This window comes from Phyllobates terribilis, unplaced genomic scaffold (assembly GCF_046119375.1).
Source record: "Phyllobates terribilis strain yellow unplaced genomic scaffold, ASM4611937v1 Scaffold_13__5_contigs__length_258822181, whole genome shotgun sequence".
NCBI classification, from domain to species: Eukaryota; Metazoa; Chordata; class Amphibia; order Anura; family Dendrobatidae; genus Phyllobates; species Phyllobates terribilis.
In genome coordinates, this window is record NW_027362773.1 from 187,525,120 (window position 1) to 187,548,978 (window position 23,859).

A 23,859-nucleotide genomic window follows, 5' to 3' on the forward strand; every position below is an offset into this window, starting at 1 on the left:
GACCCCCACGAGCCCTGCCGTCTGTCAGTGTTTGTGGTCCGCCTCATCGGAGAGGAGAAGCACCCAATACAATGCGCTCATCGCCTTTTTTTTTTTGTTGTTTTTTTACCATTTGCACTACATACACTTTACTTGATCAGTCACTGAACATCATCTGAGGGATCTTTTTTGGATGTTCAGGCATTTATTTATACGGTGGGAATTAACCCTCTCCTCCCCATTTTCCCTTTTACTTAATCATTACTTGACGAACCAATTTTTGTTTGTACCCAATTCATCTCTGCTCTCAAAATATATAAAAAGAAAAAGAAATCAAACAAAAATAGACGTAAAAGCGCAAAAAAATCATAAATTTTATATATATATATATATATATATATATATATATATATATATATATAATATTTTATGAATTTTTTTTTGCGCTTTTACGTCTATTTTTGTTTAATTTCTTTCTTTTTTTTCTCGTAGTCTTATAATTGCTGATGATATGATGTTACTATTTTTTTTTTCTAAAAAGGAAGCTTGTTTATAATTATTTTTTATTAAGACATTTTTGCTGTTCTTGCTCCGTAACGGTTGTAATAAAAAGTAAAGGGTAGCGTCCTTCTAAGCCAAACGTCCCCCCGATTTTTATCCTTTCTTCTTAGACAATAGCCAAAGACTTTGCTCAGCATGTGCGTCATATAATTTTTGCCTGATAATTTCCAATGACGTTTTAATACCTGTTATGTATTGATCCCGATTTATCGAACGCGGCAATAGGTTTAGGCAGATAAGTTGCCTATATAAGGCGGGAAAGGCTTTATAAGGTTTTTAGAGCTTTTTTTTAATTAATTTTACGCCTTTCTTGCCTGTATCCTCTATGAATTCTTCAGCATCCTGTGGTTTTCTACAATTACTCTGAGCATGTTACAGGCCGCTATACCCCAGGTGAGGGGTAAGATATTGGGGCATGTTAAAAAAGAAAAATTTATATATATAAAAAAAGAGCCTTCAATAAAAAGAAAAACTTGGCCCAAAATTACCTTAAGAGTGGGAGGGGGTGCAGGGGAGAGGTTATGTATAACTATGTATCCCATTTGTAATATTTTGCTGTAACAACTTGTGATATATATGGACAAAATTTTGTGTGTTTTCCACAAAAAAACTAGTGTACAGATTTTTGTATATATGATCTTTTTTGTAAGACTAAATTGTGTGTAGATAAAATCAATTTTCAGCATAAGAGCCAGAAGGAAAAAGAGGAGACAACCCCCCCCCCCCCCCCGAGTAATTTTCTTAAGTCATGTAGTCTTCCTTCATCCAGAAATCCCATGCCCCAGGAGCTGATGTGAATTTTTTCTTTTATTTTTTTAGGTAACTTGTATCACTTCAAAATCTTAATCCCTACCCTAAGTGATAATCATAATGTAACGGCAACATTGCATACTATAAATTCTTTAGTTCTTGCAGAATCCAAGGATTTCCCAAATACACAAATTTTGATGAGCAGAACTTTTTCCAAAAGGTTGTCACATCGGGGGCATTTTCTCCACCAATGGGACCCGCATCTACCTTGAGAACAGGGTCGTGTTAGCTCCTCTAATTTGTATGACCGTTCTGATAATTGCCTGTATCTATCTCGAGAACGAGTGTCATTGGGAACTATGGCCACACATGCGCTTGATGCCATGTTGATGTCTCAGATCACTAAAACCCTTTAAAGTTGTTACCCTATGGATCTTCAGCAGATGGGTCCCAGCAGTAGAACACCCCATCGATCAATAATTTTGGATAGGTGATAACTTGTTTTCACCCAACAACCCCTTTAAGGATACAAACCTGATAATGTAATACATCTGAAAGGGAGCGAGTGTAGGTGTATAGCGTACACTGCCATGGCCATTCTAGTCCTTACTACTATAGTGTCCCTATATTTGGGTCTATTAAGTCAAACACAAAAGCCTTGACCTATAAGTTGGGATCCCTTTTGCAATATTTACTGATAGATCCCATTGACTTATTCTAGTCCCGTCAGTTTAGTGTGAATAGAGTCACTAGATCATATTAACAGCTGACATTCTACTCTTTGGAGCCCATCTCTTTGCATCTTAGGAACATCTATAATAGGCTTCTGTATCAGTTCTCTGAATTGGGTTTATAGATGTTGGCAGATGAGTAAAGCTTCTCGTAAATGTTCTAAATTAAATTTTTCTGGTGTCTATTGTGGCTAGCAGATCGTCACCGAATGAGTCAAACACACATTTACTATTGCAAGTGGGTTGGCCCTTTTAAAGAGGGAGCTGTGGCTTGTCAGTGGTATGTATTTTTTTATCTGGTGTAAATGCCACTGTTCTCATGAATCTGGCATTGTTTTTCTTTTGTTCCTGCACCTCTCCATTCCTGAGATATATCCCTTTCTTTCTTTTATATAAATGTAGTCTTGTTAGCGGAGAGGGCGTGGTCCTTGTGAAGATTCCACCCACACAGAACTGAGGCCACGCCTACGTAGCCCAAAAGACTAGAATTACATACAGCGTAGAAAGGACCATATCCCAGGAGCACAGAGGCACAAGACCAAATAAAAAATACTCCAGATTTAGGGAAAAAGTGGCATTTAGACCAGGTAGAAAAATTACGTATTTATGAAAAGCGACAGGTGCTCCTTAAAGTACATAAAAAGGAATATTAAAATGGTCAACTTCTAGACTTCGCTTCCAGCTCATATGCTCTTATGAACACTACTGGATACAGGGTGTTATTACTTATATACATACATAAGCACATGGTTCAGGCATTATGTACCTCCTGAGCCTCTTCTACACCCCTCTGTGCATATGTCTATGATCCCAAACCCCATACACATGAATGTCCATACATGCAAACTCCTAACTGCCACTGCTCAAACACATACAAACTCCTAACTGCCACTGCTCAAACACGTTATGTGATCATTGATGTGGATGGTGATTTTGAAGCCAAAAAGTTTTACCTCACTCAATCAAAAACCCTTTGGTATAACGTGAGGGTATTTGCCGGCTTTGTCCCCCATTTCTTGGGTTTGTAGCACAGAATATACTGCTCATTACCCTCCCTTCCTGGGGTAGCCTCCTCTTTTAGAATATCTGCTGCTCGAGTCTATTTTTGTTTACATTGCTCATCCCTCAAAGTATTATGTCCGGTAGGTCATGGTGACGTCACCTGTCCTTGTAAGATAAAGAGACTGATGTATACACGGGGGACGGGGATCATCATTTGGGCCAAGAAACAGAATTACTTTATGAATTTTAATAGACGTTTAGAAAATATTGTGGGGTTCACAGCCTAAGATTTTATCTTGTGCAGGGTTTATTTTTTTTTCTGTTCAGGAATTGTTTCATTACATTTGAATAAAAGGGTGTTTGTGATCATGCTTTTATCTTGTTTTACTACTATATATATATAATTATTACATTTTTTTTATAAATACTCTGGAATCTGATCTGTAGCCCCGAACAGCATGTGTACCCACTGGTCAATAAAGGGAGACCCTTGGTCACAAATCTTTCTCTTGCCGTTGATATTATTTTTTTTGTGTGTGTCGCTGTGAATGCCCAAAACCTTCACCGAGTATTCCAGACCCAGTTAGTTGTAGAAGATTCTAGCCGGATGGTCGTTTGTTTCCTGCTGTTACATCAAATACTCATATAAGATACAAAGTCCGTCACATGGAGTAGAACTTTAGCCGCAAAACTTTCAAACTTTTAAAATTCTTTTTTTTGTGTTTTTCTAGGTTTAGTTTTTGTCTTTTTTTCATAAATGCATCATGATGTTTGAGGCATTGTAGTCATCACATTCTGCTCCCAATTGAGCACTATATTGGGATTTCTGTCTCTATAGCCAAAAAATTAAAACTGTATCCAGATGTTACCCTGATGTAGCAATTCTGGACAATCTATACATGTCTGCTATAAACTTATCCCATTTCATAGACTGGATGACCTTTCATTGCTAAGACTAATCTTTAAAATCTATTAGTGTAAAAGAGCTATATTTTGATTTTTGTGTGATAGATGGTAAAACAAACACCCACCCCCCATAAGTTGAAGTCTAAGCAAGCAAAAATCCTAATGCCCCTAGGAGTGATAACTTCAGTGCCTTCATAATGGTAACAATCAAAGTGCCACCATAAAAGAATTAGAGTTAAGCCCCCGTCTCACATAGTGAGATCGCTAGCGAGATTTTGGTTTTGGTGACGCAACAGCGAACTCACCAGCGATGTCGCTATGTGTGACACTTTGCAGCGATCAGGCCCCTGCTGTGAGGTCGCTGATCGCTGCAGAATGTCCTGGACCATTTTTTGGTCGTTGCCCTCCCGCTGGTCAGCACACATCGCTGTGTGTGACCAGCGGGAGCAGCGATCAGGCTGGTAACCATGGTAAACATCGGGTTACTAGGGGCACACGCGCTCCTAGTAACCCGTTGTGTATCATGGTTACTAGCCTGCTAAAGTGAGCGGTAACCTCCCGCTCACCGTAGCAGAGTGGTAACCATGATAAACAGCGGGTTACTAGGTGCGCGTGTGCCCCTAGTTACCTGATGTTTACCATGGTTACCAGCCTGCTCCTGCTTCAGCAGGCTGGTAACCAGGAGCAGGACATCGTGGAAAGATTCTTTCCACGATGTCGCTGCTCCCCTGATCGTTGGTGAGCCTGCCTGTTTGACAGCTCACCAGCGACCACATAGCGACGCAGCAACGATCCCTGACAGGTCGTATCGTTGTCGGGATCGTTGCAGCGTCGCTAAGTGTGACGGGGCCTTTACACCCATGATTGTTCCTCCATTGTCACAGCTGCTTAATCTCCAATGACCCCAAAATCTTTATTTGATATATTTACTTGAAGAATGGGTAAAAGAAAGGAACTTTTAAAATGATCTTTGAAGACTTCAGAATCTTTGTTTTATGCAAGATTCCTTCACCCACCTTCTCCAACATGGGATTTGATCCTTGGAAGGCGAAGCCTAGATGCAACCACCTGCTCAAAAAGTATACGAAGGTAGTTACAGGTGATGCTTATCCCCCTAGAGTTTTACTAAATTGCACTTAGGTCATCGCCTACACAGTGATTGGAAAAACGCTGCAAAACAAGACACGTAAAACGGAAAAACCTTGTTTCAGTGCATTTATTTCACTTTTCTATCAGACCCCAATCCATTATTAAAAGTGTTGAGATATATTTTGAAGCCTGTGTGTAAGGCTCGGGCTACACCAAGACTTATTTTTTTCTTTGAACATTTCTTTTCCCCCCGGTGTGATAGCTAAAAGGTCTAGGTGTAGCCTCAGCCTTGGGCTATGTGCAGATGGAGTTCTTGGACGGTCAAAAACGACGTGTTTTTCCAGTGGAAATTAGTGATGAGCGCAAGTGCTCGTTACTCAAGTTCGCCAAGGGTGCTCGAGTGTGACATTTGAGTTCCCACGGCCGCATGTTTCGCTGCTATTACACATGCAGGGATTACCTATGTTTGTCAGGCAATCCTCGCATGTTTTGTGGTTGTCTAACAGCCATGAAATATGCGGCCGCGGGGACTCAAACATCTCACTTGAGCACCCTCGGTAAACTCGAGTCACCAGCACTTGCGCTCATCACTAGTGGACACCGCTTCAGGAAATGCCCTTTCTTTTGTATCAGTTTTTCTTTTCCTAAAATGTTTACGGATGAGTTTTTGGAGTGTATTTTTTACACCCTTTTTGATAGAATCCACTCCAAACTTGGTGCTATTCAATCAGGAGCTGCATCAAAGCAATGACATGCACTTATACATTTTTATTTGTTTGCAATAGAAAAGCACTCAAACTTCATATGAACAGCAAATTCTATCAAACCGGTGTTTTTTGTTTTTTTAGGCAATTTTTGTGGCATTTTTTAGAGCGGTTCCACTCAATAAAACTTCTCAAAAAAATTCTGTCTGCACATAGTCTTAGCGTACCTATGCAGAATGCTACCAAGCTTTGGTAATTGTCGTGCATCTAAGAACTGCCCAGCAAAAATAAGCTTTTACCATTAATTGCTGCAATTTCACAGCAAGATCCTGTGGGGCACATGTTTTTCATGTGCTTTACATGTACTTTCTGCTAAAATTGCTGTACACTGCATTAACTCTGCCAAAAGGTTCTCATCTGCATGGAAATGACCGTGGTTCATCTGCACTGTGTACAGACACCCATACCGTTATACGAAGTCTGTGTGATTACATAAAACTATTTTTAAAAAGTTCTTTCTGACTTTGTGTAGTGCTAAAGGATGATTTTTAGTTGTTTGCTGTCTTGGTGTAGCTCAAAGATGTCCATGCACCGTGGATAACTATCGGACAAACACTCCTTCGGCCAACAGGTAGCTTTCCCCACTTACGCATCAACCATAAGAAGACCAAGAGGACCATTAAAGGGACTAAGTTCTGCCGCTTTGTGCTTCACGGCAGGACCATTTAAACACACCTTCCCTCCTGCTTGGTTTCCCTCTATCTCCACTCCTCCATCTTCTTTGACAGCTCTGACTTCTTCATAGAGCCAGAGAAGGGCCGAGATACATGGAAACCAAGCAGGTGGGAAGGTGTATGTAAATGATTGGCCCCGCCGTGAAACACAGAGCGCCTCTACTTAGTTTGAACTGTCATTCTGTGCTGAAAGTCCCTTTAACTGGCCTCTGTCAGCACAGAATGACTGTTCAAACCAAGTACAGGAGTTTGGTGTGCACTTGGTGTGGCCAAACAGGTCAGTGCACCTTCCCACCTTGTTTTCCCTCTAGCGCCACCCCTTCTTGTTTGATTGACAGCTCTGTTTTTACAGGGGTCAGAGAAGGGTGGAGGTAGATGGAAAACAAGTAGGTGGGAATGTGCACTGAACTGTTTGGCCACACCAAGTGTACACCGAACTCCTGTTCTTGGTCGGAACAGTCATTCTGTTCGGATAGTCCCATTAACTTTTTCTATATTTCTGCTTCGTCTGGGTACTGCTTTTTGGTAGTTTAGAAATTGGTTGTTTTGCTTTTTTTCTTTTCCAATGAAAAGGTTTTTTTATCCTTTGCCTTTGAGAACATGGTGGTTGTTGGCTATGAAGAATATTCCACATCAGCCATATCTCTGCCGCCTTCAGACTGTGCACCACCATTAAATCCCGGTAGAAGCAGGGATCAAATGTCTGCAAATGGGGAGCAGCTGATGGTTTTGTAATCCCAAATGTTTTAAACCCAGCATGAAGCACTGGTGTGAGGTGAATCCTTTGCAAGCACATGCCCAGAAACACATCATCTATCGGGAAAAGCTCAACTTCGTTGCAGGACTTGGCCAGTTTTTTCATTGTGACACCTGACATTAAGAATCCTCCTCCACCAGCATACGCTGGATACATTCCTAGCCCGTACATTGTCTCAGGTATGTAATATTTGCTTTTCTTCAATCGTATTGGCTTTGCATTATTGATAATGTCCCCAACAAACAAGTCTGTGGTGGGATCCTGAGACTGCAGGAAATTAATAAGATTCTCTACGTTGACAAACACATCGGCATCGCCTTTGAAGATAAATTTGACATTGCTGCAATGCTCTGCTGCCCAGCTAAGGAAGTGGATCTCTTTCAAAGTTAAATTGAAGAACGTATCAAGAAAGTCCCATAATAAAATATCTTTGTAGTAATGACTTTCCTGCTGCATGAGGGATTCCCACATAGACACTGATGTTTTATTCCTGGGGATCCCCAATAAGAAGACTCTTCGTACTTTTGCCCCATTGATGACCCCTTCTCTTCCCCAAGTCTTGCGGACACTTTCACGTCGATCAAAATCTTCCACGATGGATTTCACAGCGATAAGAAGAAAAGAGTCTCCTGGTGGCTTGTTACATTTATTTGGCTGATTAATCAGCAGGGTAAAGTTTCGGTAATCTTTGTTCTTAAGATACTGTTGAAAGTCAAAAGGTGGCACCGTGACCATAGAAGTGGAGGGTTTTACCTCTTCGCTGTCCTGGGCATTGTACGCATCTGAGAGCAGTTTGGTTTTACTCAGACTCTCCTTAGACTCCAAGAAAGTCTTCGGCTTTGCAGTTTGTAGTGGGACCTTTGGTTTCTTTGGCTTGGCGGGAGATGTTCTTTGTGTTGGTCTGAACAAAGCATAAAGTAACGTACAAAGGGCAATCACCAAGAATAAGGTGCAGAAGACATCTCCCTTCAGCCGAACTCTCATCGTTGTCTCACCATCAAACCGTATTAGTTTCTCAGGTCAAGAAAAGTCATTTGAACCCATCTGGAAGACAATAAAAAAATATTTTAGGGAGGAGGATGATGGCTATGGGATCACAGATGTCCCACACATGGTGGGAGCACAACTATATATTTTTTGCCAGCAGAGCACATTTGTTGGTCAGGTATGGTCGTTACGTTGACGACCTCATGATTTGGGGCACTGATGTAACCATCATACCAGACTTCATAGAATATATGAATGACAACATGCTTAATCTTAGGTTTCCACATGAGGTCCAAGAGGAAGGAATCATGTTTTTAGATTTGCACATTTTGGCAGATGTGACTAAAAGTATGATAACAACTACTACTACTTTTTGAAAGCCCATATCTGGGAATACTTTACTCTGTGCATGATCTTGTCACCCCAGACATGTGATGAAGGTGACAACAATAGGAAAATTGACAAAGGCAAAGGAAACTGTTCTAGCGATTAATAATGGAATGATGAAGGACTCTAAAAATGAGTCCGCTCACTCAGTGAGAAGACGGGTAAATTGACAAGAGAGCGTCTAATTTTTGACGGGAACAGTAAGTATCAAAATGGGAAGTTTTCTAAAAGTGATAACTAGTGATGAGCGCAAGTGTTCATTACTCTAGTTTGCCTAGTGTGCTCGGGCATGCACCGAGTATCGCGGGTGATCGAATGACGTGTTCGAGTCCCACGGCCGCATGTTTCGCTGCTGTTAGCCACAAAATGTGGGGATTGCCTGCATAAGCAAAATATAAACAATTATTAGTTTTCAAGGACCTGCTTCTATCTACAGTTATGGTCGAAAGTGTTGGCACCCTGGAAATTGTTCCAGAAAATGAAGTATTTCTCGCAGAAAATTGTTGAAATGAATACATGTTTTGTTATACACATGTTTATTTCCTTTGTGTGTATTGGAACAACACAAACAAAAGCAAAAAAAAACAGAAAAAAAGATATTGGACATAATTTCACACAAAATCCCAAAAATCTGCCGGACAAAATTGTCATCCTTCTAAAATTTTGGGTAAACAACTTTGTTTCAAGCATGTGATGCTCGTTCGAACTCACCTGTGTCAAGTAACAGGCATGGGCAATATGAAAATCACACCTGAAACCAGATAAAAAGGAGAAGTTGACTCAATCTTTGCATTATGTGTCTGTCACACTAAGCATGAAGCACAGAATGAGGAGAAGAGAACTGTCTCAAGAACCAAAATTGTTGAACAATATCAACAATCTCAAGGTTACAAGTCCATCTCAAACTCATCAAGACATCTGGTTTCTGTGGTGCACCCTATCTAGAAAACATTCTTACAGAATATTCCAAGGGTTCCTAAAGGCCTAACTTGCTTCTTTAGCTGAAATTAACCAAAATGTGATTTTATAAAACTGGTATATAGCTGGCACATAAGTAATAAAACACAATGGCAAATTATAAGTTATATTGATTATTTTCCTTATATCTGAACATGGAAAAGAAAGGATTTCGCTACAGTTACCACTTAGCAATGGAGGTATTTCAAAAGTCAAAGCGTTACCCAGTGATTCCTTCTAACAGCTAACAATTCAGAAGGAAACACAGAGGATACTTTTTTGTTTTTATTGTTTTTTTTAATTTTTTTTATTTAATCTATTTGTTTTTGAAACAAAATGGAACTAAAGTATTCCATATCATCACGTCTCCTACTCACATGCGAAACCGTTGAAGGAGCAATCGGTATAACAGTGTCTTGTATCCAGTAAAGAAGTCTATTAGATACATTTTAACAAGTTTTATTATTTTTTACAACTAATTCAAGCGAATACAAGATTGGTCCCCAGGTAGTAAAGGGTGAATGTCTTATGTGACGGTTCTGGCTGAAACAGCTGGGAAGTATCTCTGGAAGCCGGCCTGGTTGTGGAAAGTCGACTTTCTAAGACCTCTAAGATCCTATTGCCAAAAACACAGATTTTGGCTAAGAAAATATAATTTTCTTATGTTTAATATTTTTATACAGCTATAAAATTGAGGTTCTGTAAAAAAAAAAAAAATACAGGATGGGACTCACAATTCATGACACATAAGGTTAAACATGAGCGTTTTATTTTCCAGGTTTGGGGATTAAAATCAAAGTGTGAACTTTATGGATGTCTGAGAGTGGGAAGACTTGGAGTCTGCCAATCCTTGCTAGTTTCTCCAGGAAAAGGATTCCCGTAACCTGGATATATCAGAAATGATTGTCATTTCAGACTTGTCTCATATGATCAATGGGCGCTTTCCATAGGATTTGGAACAAATGTCACTGCTTTTTGGTGACGAGCAGCCATCTGGATTTGGTTATGGAGAAGCTTGGCTTTGAATTTTCTCCTGGCATATGGGAGTGTCCCCTTCTTTGGTCTTCACCATAGTGGAGTTTGGAGTGTGACTGTTTGAGGTTGCAGACCGGTGTCTTTTATACCGATAACAAGTTCAAACAGGTGCCAGTACTACAGGTAATGAGTGGAGGACAGAGGAGGCTCTTAACCCTCAACTGGTGAGGTGGGGTTTCCTATACCCCAGTGTTTAGAAATCTCTTATTTTTACAGAATATGCAAAGATCACGTTTGTTTTAATCGTTTTCTTATTGGCGATTGATTACACATGAGTATAACAAATTTTTGACACCCACAAATGGATGGAAGCTAGTGAGGCACGTTTCCTAATACAAGCATTTTTCAAAGAATGGCAGCCGAACAAAAATTCCCTGGGGTGTGGCAAACCCCACCTCACCAGTTGAGGGTTAAAGAAGTTGTTACAGGTCTGTGAGAGCCCGAAATCTTGCTTGTTTGTCATCTCCCGGCTGCTAGCAGCAGAAGGACCCCGACCGGCGGCGCCGCTGCGTTCATGCGGCTACCGTCGGGAGATCAGCGCCTAGGGCCGCTGATCTCCCGACGGCAAGTGTGAAGGGAGAACCGGGGAGCGGCGGCGCCGGTCGGGATACTTCTGCGAGCAGCCGCTCATCTCCCAGCTGCTCGCAGCGGAAGTACCCGCACAGGCAGCGCCGCTCCCCGGTCCTCGCTAATAAGATTCGCTGATTGGTCGCGGCCGGCCACCGCGACCAATCAGCAGTATTGGCGCCAAATTTAAACACCCCTCTGCTGATTGGTCGCGACCGTCGGCCGCAACCAATCAACGATGTTGGCGCCAAATTTAAACACCGCTTTGCTGATTGGTCGCGGTCGCAACTAATCAGCGATTTTGGCGCCAAATTTAAACACGCTCTCCAGTCCTCACTAACACGGTTCGCTGATTGGTCGCTGCCGCCTCCCGCGACCAATCACCGATATTGCCGCCAAATTTAAACACTGCTTTGCTGATTGCGCCCGGTCGGCCGCATACATATTCTAGAATACCCGATGCATTAGAATCGGGCCACCATCTAGTACTATATATAGGAGGCTATGTGGGGGCTCATACTGTATATAGGAGGTTATGTGGGGGCTCATACTGTATATATACGGGGCTATGTGGGGGCTCATACTGTGTATAGGAGGCTATGTGGGGGCTCATACTGTGTATAGGAGGCTATGTGGGGGCTCATACTGTGTATAGGAGGCTATGTGGTGGCCAGTCATCTCCTGGGTATCTTTTGAGCTTTCTTATTGACTTGTCTTGTAAAGTACAGAGCATCTTTCCCAGCGGAAAAAGAGGAATGGTAATGTCGCTTCTGTTTACCAATAGGCATTTTTAGAATCCTGAAGTGGTTAAAAGATGTCCAAAAGCCTGAACATGTGAACAGTCAGTTGATTTTACATAGTTCATTCTTCTGAGCACTTTTTAAAAGGTTTTTCAGGCAGTTTTTGGAATCCACCTACAAAAGACATCCGGTGCGCAGCGCTGCGCATATCCTAATAAATTTTGGGGGAGATTTATTACTCGATTTACATGAGTTTTCTGGTGGAAAAATTAGGACCAGCGTACCAAATACAAGTCCTCATTCCATTCTCCCCAGTGCGTATTAATTCCTCACTCTTCAATAACAAACAAATGTCTTGAAAAATGGTGCAGAATTGAAACAGAAAAGATTCTAGTATGTTGCTTTGGTATTATGCCACAGAATGAATCACATTTACAATAAGTTGACACAAATAAAATCATAGATAAAAAATACTTCTTTAAGGGATTTTCTCAAATGTATCTTCAGGAGTACGGTGCGCTGTTGAAGATACATCATGAGAAAACCCTTTAAGGAATATTATTATTTTTCTTGAAGATTGACTGTTCAGACCAAAACCATAGTAACTCCGATGGACTGAACTTGGGCGCTCTCCAGGCAGCCAGCAGAAGCAGCTTTGATTCTACATGTTGGGAGAAGTACCTGCCAACTTCAGAGCTGCGCGAGCACACTGTAAAGCAGGGGTCCTCAAACTTTTTAAACAGGGGGCCAGTTCACGGTCCCTCAGACCATTGGAGGGTCGGAATATAGTTTTTAAAAAAAACTATGAACAAATTCCTATGCACACTGCACATATCTTATTTTGAAGTAAAAAAAACAATACAGGAACAAATACAATATTTAAAATGAAGAACAAGTAAAGTTAAATCAACCGGTATTTCAATAGGTAGGTAACTGTACCCAATAGGCAGCATAGGTCCCCAATAGCAGGTAAATGTACCCATTAGGCAGCATAGGTCCTCAATAGGCAGGTAAATGTCCCCAATAGGCAGCATAGGTCCCCAATAGGCAGCATAGGTCCTCAATGGGCAGGTAAATGTTCCCAATAGGCAGGCTGTTTCCCCCTTATATTGCCATATGCAGGCTGTCCCCCCCCCCCTTATAATGCCCCATGCAGGCTGCCCCCCCCCTTATAATGCCCCATGCTGGATGCCACCCCCCATATAATGCCCCATGCAGGATGTCCCTTTCTCACACCATATAATGCCCCATGCAGGATGTCCCTTTCCCCCCCCATATAATGCCCCATGCAGGATGTCACCCCCCATATCATGCACCATGCAGGATGTCACCCCCCATATAATGCCCCATGCAGGATGTCACCCCCCCATATAATGCCCCATGCAGGATATCACTCCCCTGTCTTTATAATGCCCCATGCAGCATGTCACCCCCCCCATATAATGCCCCATGCAGCATGTCACCCCCCCATATAATGCCCCATGCAGCATGTCACCCCCCCATATAATGCCCCATGCAGCATGTCACCCCCCCATATAATGCCCCATGCAGCATGTCACCACCCCCCATATTATGCCCCATGCAGCATGTCACCACCCCCCATATTATGCCCCATGCAGGATGTCACCCCCCCCATATTATGCCCCATGCAGCATGTCACCCCCCCATATTATGCCCCATGCAGCATGTCACCCCCCCATATTATGCCCCATGCAGCACGTCACCCCCCCCATATCATGCCCCATGCAGGATGTCACCCCCCCCCCATATTATACCCCATGCAGGATGTCACCCCCCCATATTATACCCCTTGCAGGATGTCACCCCCCCATATAATGCCCCATGCAGGATATCACCCCCCCTATTATGCCCCATGCAGCATGTCACCCCCCCATATTATGCCCCATGCAGCATGTCACCCCCCCATATTATGCCCCATGCAGCATGTCACCCCCCCATATTATGCCCCATGCAGCATGTCACCCCCCCATATTATGCCCCATGCAGCATGTCACCCCCCCCCCATATTATGCCCCATGCAGGATGTCCCTTTCCCCCCCATATCATGCCCCATGCAGGATGTCACCCCCCCATATTATACCCCATGCAGGATGTCACCCCCCCATATTATACCCCTTGCAGGATGTCACCCTCCATATAATGACCTATGCCTCCATACATTAAAAGAAAAAAATAAATCCAATACTCACCTCACTTCTTACTTGCTGCCGCTGCTCTGGACTCCAGCGTCACGGCGGCGTTGTCCCGCTCTGCGCTGCCTGTGACAGCACTCGGGAGGGCGCGGTGTAAAGACGTCACCGCGCCCTCTGACCTGAGACGTCATAGGAAGCGCAGAGCACAGAAGACAGCGGATCTGCAGAGGCACGGGGAGAGGTAAGTATCCGCCTGCCGGGGCCCGGGGGGAAGGGCGGGCAATGGCACCGCTCTCCTCTCCTCTGCCCATAGCCCGGTGGGCCGGATGAAAGTCCTCTGCGGGCCGCAGTTTGAGGACCCCTGCTGTAAAGCATAAAACCTGCCAATGACGTGCACGCTTTACCTAGAGAACTGGCCACTCTAAGGCTAGGGTCACATGATGAGCTTTTGGTGAGTTTTTGATGTTGCAGATTTTCTGCACCCATCAAATAAAAAAGGTTACTTGCATTTTTTTCAAAAATACGCAGCGCAGAAACTCACCAAAAACTTATCGTGGGAACGTAACCTTAGGCTGCGTTCACACATTGCGTATTTTCCTGCGTTTTTTTACGCGCGTATTTTCCTGCTTTTTTTACCTGCGTTTTTTTACGCAGGTAAAAAAAGCACCTCCATTCACACACTGCGTTTTTTCCTGCGTTTTTTTACAGAGGTGCAGGAGAAATGAAGTGTGAGGAGCTTGGACACCTGTATGTAATGTAATGTATGTGTCTGTGTGTCGTGTGTGTCCTGTCTGTGTCTATGTGTCGTGTGTGTGAGTGTCCCCCTAGCAGTGTATGGACAGACAGCTTCTGGCTGCAGTACATACACTGCTTTTAAAAAGAAAAAAACTATGGATACTCACCTATCCGATGGATGGGAGAGGCGTCCGGTACGGTCCCGCGGCTTCCAGCATCTGCCGGTGAAGCGATCAGCTGTTAGCTAACCGGCTTGTAAATCAGCTGATACAAGCCGGTTAGCTAACCGCTGATCGCTTCACCTGCAGATGCTGGAAGCCGCGGACGCCGGACCGGACCGGTCCCGTGGCTTCCAGCATCTGCCGTGAAGCGATCAGCTGACTGTCAGGTGACCGGCTGGTAAGCTACAGTCAGCTGAACGGTTCTCCGGCAGATGCTGGAAGCCGTGGGACCGGACCGGACGCCTCTCCCATCCATCGGATAGGTGAGTATCCATAGTTTCTCCTGCGCCTCCGTAAAAAAGCGCTGGAATTACGCAGTGTGTGAACACAGCTGCGTAATTCCATCGCTTATAATGGGCACAATAGGAGAAAGCGCAGGAAGCAGCTGCGTAAAGAATTGACATGTCAATTCTTTATGCAGCTGCGCTTTCGCGCTGCGTAATATTAGACTGTGTCTGAACGGCAAAGTGAATTTCCCATTCACTTTGCTGGCAGACACAAGGCACATTGCGTATTTTCACGCGCTTTTTCAAAATACGCAATGTGTGAACGCAGCCTTAGAGTTGCCAGTTATCTAGGTAAAGAGTGCGCATCTGTAAGAAGGAAGACTTGCCTAGGGCCAGGTGCGGAGCTCCGGCGCCGGAACTGCCAGGGTCCTGCCCAGTGTGCCAGGGGACGGGATTAAGAGTGCACGGGGGACTTCCTGGACAGTGCTGGGGACAGAGCAGTGGGACGGAAGAGAGAAAGTCAGGTGTCTGGTCTCGCGTGAAAGAGACAGTTGGTTGTGGAGAGCAGACCGGCAGTTGGGGAGAAATGGTCGGACCTGCCGACAACGGGAGAGAGACGTGCTGCACTGTCCTCGGTGAAATAGAGACGTGCTGACCTGTCTGCGGTGACGGACGAACGGGTGACACAGCTTGCCGCAAAACAAGGGGCGTGTGGTCTGTACCGGGCCTACAGAAAGTGATCGTTCAGTTACCTGCATCACCACAGTTTTCCAGACATCTGACGGTGACCTACGGGTGAGGACGCACCCGGGATTAGTGATCCTAATGCAGTTTGTTGTACGCCGGAGGAGCTTGCTACGGCTCTTAAAGGAGTCGTGACCACTGTCGTGTGGTCAAAGGACTGGGGGCCCAGTGGGTGAGACCTGAGACCGCCCACTGCCGCCAAAAGACGGACACCCTCCAGAGTGAGTGTCTGAAGACGGACGTAGTTATCGCTAAAGGACAGATAAGTGCAAGCCTCCAGTAATCTACCTTCTCTTATTCAGCCTGAACTTTTGGGACTGCGACATATTGTTCATCCCTTTCCGTGTTATAGTTAAACCACAATAGTTTATTGTCCAATTTTACTGTTTTATTGTTGTGTTACTTAAATTTACACTCCTGCGTGGAGAAACCAAATCTTGAATTAAACCACTGCTATACTCTCTGCGTGCTGTGTGCGGCATCCGAGCCTTTTAACATTTGGCGTAGTCAGCAGGATGTCGTCCCCAGACGCAGTTGCAGGCATGGCAGACCAGGCCAGCGCGAGAGCCCCTACAGCTAACCTACTCCTGGGCGCCATGTTGAATAATCTCCCAAAGTTTACTGGAGACAACATGATGCTGTGGGATTGGGTACAACGGGTTAAGAGCATGTTATGGATGCACCCAATGACCCCCGATATGCAAGCAGAGATAGTTTTGCTGGCTTTAGAAGGAGAAGCTCGACAGTCAGTAATGTTTCGTTCCCCCACTGACCAAAATACGGTGGAAAAGGTGGTACGGATCCTAGAAGAAATGCATGGGGACCCTACTAATGTGGCAGAGTTAAGGATGCGACTGTTCCAACAGGTACAAAGGGAGGGGGAGACTGTGACCCAATATGTCAACGCCCTACAGAGTGTGTACACTTACATCACTAGGAAAACGAACCTAGAAGACGTGGGAGTGGGGCCCTCGGACCTAGTACTTAAGGACCAGTTCGTAGCCGGCCTCAGAGATGCACAGTTGAGACAGGCCTTGCGAGAACGCTTGCGCACCAACCCGCGTATGACATTGCTGGAGGCAGGGGCAGAGGCCCGCGTGAGGGAACAGGAGATGGGGGTAGTGACCCTGGCAGGGATGGTCCGGGGCAATGCAGTGCCCCCGTCGCCCACGGCTGAACCAGAATGGGCCCGAGAGATGCGGCGGGAGATCCAAAAAATGCGAGAAGAGTGGTACAATATTCGAGTGGCTCAATCAGTGAGAGCCAGAACAGTTGACCCGAGACCCCCGGGCGAAGTAAAGGACGAGCCCAGACCCCAAGTTGAAAAAGAGCCCAATCGGGTGGCCCGATGACCCCCTGCAGACAGGTGACCAACGTGTTGGAATTGTGGGGGCATGGGGCATTACGCCAGGAGCTGTGCCAGTCGAGGAAGGCCTCTGTCCTGGCAGCCATTAAACTGACGGACTCCGGGTGTGAGGGACGCAAGACAGCGAGTCCCGAAGACTTAATATCCATGAGCCCGACAGTGTGGGCCGAGCTTGGCGGATGGGCGTTTCACTGCTTGAGCGACACAGGATCTCAAGTGACCACCATGGGAGAAACTTATTTCCATCAGCGGTACCCAGAGATGGCACGAAATGAAGGGGGTCCCTTGATAAAGCTCACAGCCGCTAACCAACTGCCCATTCCGGTCACAGGAGTAGTGTGGTTACGCATCCGGGTGTGCAGACAAGATGTGGGAAGAAAAGGAGTCATCTTGACAGGCGGAGATGCCGGCCCAGGACCACCAGTGACCCTCGGTATGAACGTGCTGAAGGAAATCGGGCAGATCCTGATTAAGGAACCATGAGAGCTCACGCTAGGGCGGTGGAACTCTAGAGCCCCTCAAAGGAAGGCCCTCCAGCAGCTGATCAGGGTTGCCAAGGTGCAAGAGATCTCGAGTGGGGGAAAAGTTCTGGGAAAGGTGATAATACCCGCCACCAACACCCTCACCTTACCACCAGGACAGACAGTCCTCACTTTGCCCGTCCGAGCCTGCACCCCACTAGGGTAGAGATTCAGATCGAGTCAACCACCGTGGACAAGGTGCCTCCGGGTCTATTGGTAGCGCGGACCTTGGCTACCGTCCATAAGGGAAACGTGGTGGTATGATGCGTGAACCTGAATCCGAGTGAGCTCATTCTTCCCGCCAGGACCGAAATGGCCCAGATCCTGGGGATGCCAGAACAGCTGGAACCGTCAGATGCGATACAATTGTCAGCCATAAGGGGGGATCCCTGGACCCTGGCGATCACGGTACGATAGGGGTCTCCTCGACCTCAGACTAAGGATGGTCGAAGGATCCTAGAACAGATGCGTGCTGATTTGACAGGGCTCACGACGGAACAGGTGTACCAGGTCGAAGAGATGCTGGGACGGCACCAGGACGTCTTTGTCCGACATGAGGACGACTTTGGATGTACCGAGGCCATCACCCATGAGATCCCTATGGGAAATGCTGCTCCGGTACGGGGACGGTATAGACAGATACCCCCGCAAATGTACCAGGAGGTGAAGGAAATGCTGGCCCATATGATACAGAACGGGGTGATTCGGGCAAGCCAGAGCCCGTGGGCGGCTCCAATCGTCCTGTTCAGGAAGAAGGATGGAACCCTACGATTCTGTGTGGACTACAGGCGGCTAAATGCTTGCACCGTAAGAGACTCGTACCCTTTACCCAGGATCGAGGAGTCTCTATCCGCCCTAGGCAAGGCGAAATACTTCTCCTCCCTGGATCTGGCCAGCGTATACTGGCAAGTGCCAGTGGCTGAACATGACCGCGCCAAGACAGCATTTGTGTTGCCCATGGGACTCTTCGAGTTTAATCGGATGCCTTTTGGCCTAACCAACGCTCCTGGGACCTTTCAATGCTTGATGGAGAGATGTTTAGGCGATCTGAACTTTGAGGCCACACTGATCTACCTCGATGACATCATCGTCTATGCATCTACCTTCCAGGAACATCTACGACGATTGGAGCAAGTCTTGAGTCACCTTCGAAATCACGGCCTGAAGGTGAAGCCACAAAAATGTCATATATTCCGCAAGCAGGTTGAGTACCTCGGGCACATGGTATCCGGTGAAGGAGTCAGGCCTACTCGGGAGAAAGTGGCCGCCGTGCAAGAGTGGCCCACACCGAAGACTGTAAAGAACGTGCGGGCCTTCATAGGACTCGCAGGGTATTACCGCAGATTCGTGAAAAATTTCACGCGCATCGCTAATCCGCTACTGGAGCTCCTTGAAGGGATACCTGCGGGCTTGAAAAATCGAACAGTGAAATGGGGAAGAGAACAGGAGGAGGCCTTCAGGGCCTTGAAGATGGCCCTGACAGAAGCTCCCATACTGGCCTATGCGGACTTTTCTCAGCCCTTCGTTCTTCACACCGATGGAAGTCGCCTTGGTCTAGGGGCCGTGCTGTCGCAGGAGCAGGAGGGGAGAGAGCGGGTGATAGCATATGCGAGTCGTTCCCTCAGAGATTCGGAAAGAACCCAGACAATTTACAGCTTCTTTAAACTGGAATTGTTGGCCCTAGTGTGGGCAATGACAGAAAAGTTCGCGGAGTACTTGTTGGGGTCTGAAGTGTTGGTGAAGACAGACAACAACCCGTTGGCTCATTTGGAGAACGCGAAGTTGGGAGCCCTGGAACAACGATGGGTGGCTAGCATGGCTCGGTACCGGTATAAGATCACCTACCGACCTAGGGCTGAAAACACGCATGCTGATGCCCTCTCCAGGGTGACCCATGAGCACCCTGACTGTGACCGAGACGAAGAACTGGAGGCCGAAGAGGTGCCCAGCTTCAGGAGGGTTGGCAGCCAGTTGTCCGCTACGCAGGGACAGATCGGGGAAGTGAAAGAAGGACACGTGTTGGGGCGGCCCATTGACAAGTGGGTACAGCAAATGGATGGAGAGATTGGGCGGTTGCGACAGTGGGTGGCTTTGAAACAAGTCCCTAACCGCGAAGAAAGGGGGACCCTGACGCCAGAGGGGCTGAAGATGCTGCGGCAGTGGGAGAGACTGAGCCTGCAAGACGGCTTGTTGTACAGACGGGTCCAGTTGGTACGGGAGTTCGGCCCCACTTGGCAATTAGTGGTTCCAGAGAGTGTGATCGGGACACTGGCCAAGGAAGTACACGAGCGGGGAGCACACTTTGGACCTGAAAAGACCTTCCAGTGGCTGCAGAGACTGGTGCACCACCCCCAGCTAAGAGTTGCAGTGGAGAACGTCTGCCAGAAGTGCCGGGGTTGTGAGTTGGTGAAAACCCCAGAGCAGCGGGCCCCCGTCCAGACCATTGTGACGGCTGCGCCCTTAGAGGTGTTGATGATCAACTACCTGACCATCAGGTCGGTGCATCTCGCGTATGGACATTGCCTGGTCATGACCAACCACTTTACGAAATTCGTGGTGGTAACTCCGACCAGGGATCAGACAGCTGAATCTGCTGCCCAGGCTATCTGTCGGGACTTCGTCAGGGTCTATGGCTGTCCGAAGAGAATTCACTCCGATCAAGGAGCCTGTTTCCAAGGACGGGTGATGGAGGAGCTGCACCGGCTATACAAGATCGAGAAGTCTAGGACCACCCCTTACCATCCTCAAGGGAATGGGTCCTGTGAACGCTTCAACAGAACTTTGATCCAGAAGCTTCGTACCTTGGAAGAAGATCGGAAGGTACGCTGGCCGGAGTTTGTGGCTGAGCTGGTGTGGGTCTATAATAACCGGGTGCATAGTGCCACAGGATTCACCCCCTACACCTTGCTGTTTGGACAAAAGGGTAGGGAGATCACCGAGCTCGAACTAGATCCCGTGGAGGACTGGCCCCGGACGGGCCCATCTACCTGGGTCCGGGAGCATCGGCACCGGTTGCAGACTCTTCGGAGGTTGGTGCAGCAGAAGTTTAAGGAACATAGGCACCATGAAACGCCACCTCTTCGGGGGACAGCCCTTAAGTCGGGAGAACGGGTGTTGGTACGGGACAAGAGACCCCGGGGCAAGCTGAGTAGACGGTGGGAGTCGACCCCGTATCGAGTGAAACAGAGAGTTAGTCCTGAAGGACCGGTGTATGAGGTTCAGCCTGAGGGGGAAGAAGCGGCTCCAACTAGAATCGTTCATCGAAGCATGTTACGGCCCTGTTTGTCTAGCGATGAGGAAAAGAAGGAAGAACTCAGCACAAGGACGAGAGATCCCACACCCAGTGCGCCTGTCTACGATGATGAGGAGGAAGAGACGATAGTGGCTGCGATCCCCAGTCTCACATCGCCCACAGCTTCCCACATGAGAGAGGAGGGCCCACCGCTCCGTCAGGCTGGGCCGGGCGAAGTTGGGAACCCCAGCGACTCTCAAGTACCCTGCGCTCCAACTGCGCTTCGCCGGTCCGAACGATCCACGGCTGGTGTGCCGCCTATCCGCTACAATCAGGATCAGTTCATCTGGCAACGTATCATCCAAGAGGTCAGAGAGTGTGAGCGCCTGGTGAAAAAACTCTCGCCCGTGGAATGGTGAGCTCAAAGGGAGCAGGAGTGTAAGAAGGAAGACTTGCCTAGGGCCAGGTGCGGAGCTCCGGCGCTGGAACTGCCAGGGTCCTGCCCAGTGTGCCAGGTGACGGGATTAAGAGTGCATGGGGGACTTCCTGGACAGTGCTGGGGACAGAGGAGTGGGACGGAAGAGAGGAAGTCAGGTGTCTGGGCTCGCGCGAAAGAGACAGTTGGTTGTGGAGAGCAGACCGGCAGTTGGGGAGAAACGGTCGGACCGGCCGACAACGAGAGAGAGACTTGCTGCCCTGTCCTCGGTGAAATAGAGACGTGCTGACCTGTCTGCGGTGACGGACGAACGGGTGACACAGCTTGCCGCAAAACAAGGGGCGTGCGGTCTGTACCGGGCCTACAGAAAGTGATCGTTTAGTTAGCTTCATCACCACAGTTTTCCAGACATCTGACGATGACCTATGGGTGAGGACGCACCCGGGATTAGTGATCCCAACGCAGTTTGTTGTACGCCGGAGGAGCTTGCTACAGCTCTTAAAGGAGTCGTGACCGCTGTCGTGTGGTCAAAGGACTGGGGGCCCAGTGGGTGAGACCCGAGACCGCCCACTGCCGCCAGAAGACGGACACCCTCTTGAGTGAGTGTCTGAAGACGGACGTAGTTATCGCTAAAGGACAGATAAGTGCAAGCCTCCAGTAATCTACCTTCTCTTATTCAGCCTGAACTTTTTGGACTGCGCCGTATTGTTCATCCTTTCCGTATTATAGTTAAACCACAATCGTTTATTGTCCGATTATACTGTTTTATTGTTGTGTTACTTAAATTTACACTCCCTGCGTGGAGAAACCAAATGTTGAAGTAAACCTCTGCCATACTCTCTGCGTGCTGTGTGCGGCATTGTGTGTGTTATTAAATCAGTCATTTTAATTACATTTTTGCCCTGTTATTGGCGCTCTGATACCGCTATTCACATTCAATGATTGTTTTTAACACATCACTGGCAGGTTTTATGCTTTACAGCCTGCTCGTGCAGCTCTGAAGATGGCTGGCACACTGCAAAATTATTATCCCCTATTCTTGAAAGCAGAGAGGGTTTTTAATGAGAAGTAAATTGCAAAAAGTTTCTCGTTTTTGCAATTACTTTGCAATTTTAACCATTTAAAGACTTGAGAAAACCTTGTCTGTAACCTTCAGCTATTCAGTTCATGTAAATCTACATCTCCCAGTTTCCTAACAGCTGGAGAGCCGCAGGTTGCAAACTATAGCCTTAAGGAATAAACCTCTGACTCGGGAGGATTGCTATTTCCTGTTTTCTTTTTATTTTTGCATCACATATTTTACTAATAAAAGCAGCATCTGTCGGAGAATATCGTCCTTAAAACAGGTCAAGATTAAAAAAAAAAAAGAAAAGTGCACTAGAATATTTGAATTAAATATGCAGAAGTGCAGAATGTAGCTGTAGATTATTCTTACAAAATAGCTTTTTAATAGCCGAAGTGGATGTATTTATTTATATACTTGTATCTGATGCATAACAGATCAGACTGGACTGTGCGTGTGCCGTATGGGGGAAAATCAAGAATGTTCTATATTTTTGTCTTTACCCCTTTTTTTGCGACTTTTCTACACCAAAAATGAGTTGTGGGAAAAATCACAAAAAAAATGGCCAAATTGAAAACTCCTTCCAGGAACCTTACTCCAGGCAAGGACTGGAGTAAGTTGTGCAACGACAAAAAAAGCAGCAATTGGTCAAAGTTTCATTTCATGAATCAGCCTAAAAGATGAAAATAAACAGAAATTTAAAAAAAAAAAAAAAAGACTTAAAAGACAAAGATGACTTAAAAAATAGTGCAAAGTACTAAAGTCGCTAAATAAGGAGCGAATTTTGCCAGAAGAGTGGAGAAACAACAATGATGAACCGGGGCCAGTATCTCTCCTGGAACTGTGAGAAATAAGATGTCCCCAGGGAGAGAAATGTTCTACTGGTTGACGAGACACAGACTGAGCCTCCAAGACGTTTTGTAACTTTCCATGTGCTCGGTTGCATTATTATCAGATTCTTCAAAGGAAAATTAAAGAGGTTGTCCAATACTTTTACAGTGATGTCCTATCCTTAGGATAGGTCAATGTCTGATCGGCCAGGGTCCGACACCTGGCCCCCACCGATCAGTGTTATCTGTGTCGGACCCCGGCCGATCAGACATTGACCTATCCTAAGGATAAGCCTTTACTGTAAAAAATAGTGGGCAACCTCTTTAACCCCTTTGCAACCTATGATGTATAGGTACATCATAGGTCGCCTCTGCTATATACAACACAAGCGATCAGATGATCACAGCTTCAAGTCTCCTATGGAGACTATTACATCATGCAAAA

General features: G+C 46.2%; 1 protein-coding gene across 3 annotated transcripts in view; it reads right to left on the minus strand.

Moving 5' to 3' along the window:
- Positions 1–5,131: 5,131 nt before the first annotated feature.
- B3GNT9 (UDP-GlcNAc:betaGal beta-1,3-N-acetylglucosaminyltransferase 9) overlaps positions 5,132–23,859 on the minus strand; it is a 48,233-nt gene continuing 29,505 nt past the window's right edge. For 2 of the 3 annotated variants that reach the window (XM_073659097.1, XM_073659095.1), the window contains exon 2: positions 5,132–8,257. In XM_073659097.1, the coding sequence (XP_073515198.1) occupies positions 6,938–8,197 (1,260 nt within the window). In that variant the 5' untranslated portion in view covers positions 8,198–8,257 and the 3' untranslated portion in view covers positions 5,132–6,937. Of the gene's footprint in view, positions 8,258–9,298; positions 9,339–23,859 lie in introns of all 3 variants that reach the window. The other variant, XM_073659096.1, reaches the window with a different exon arrangement.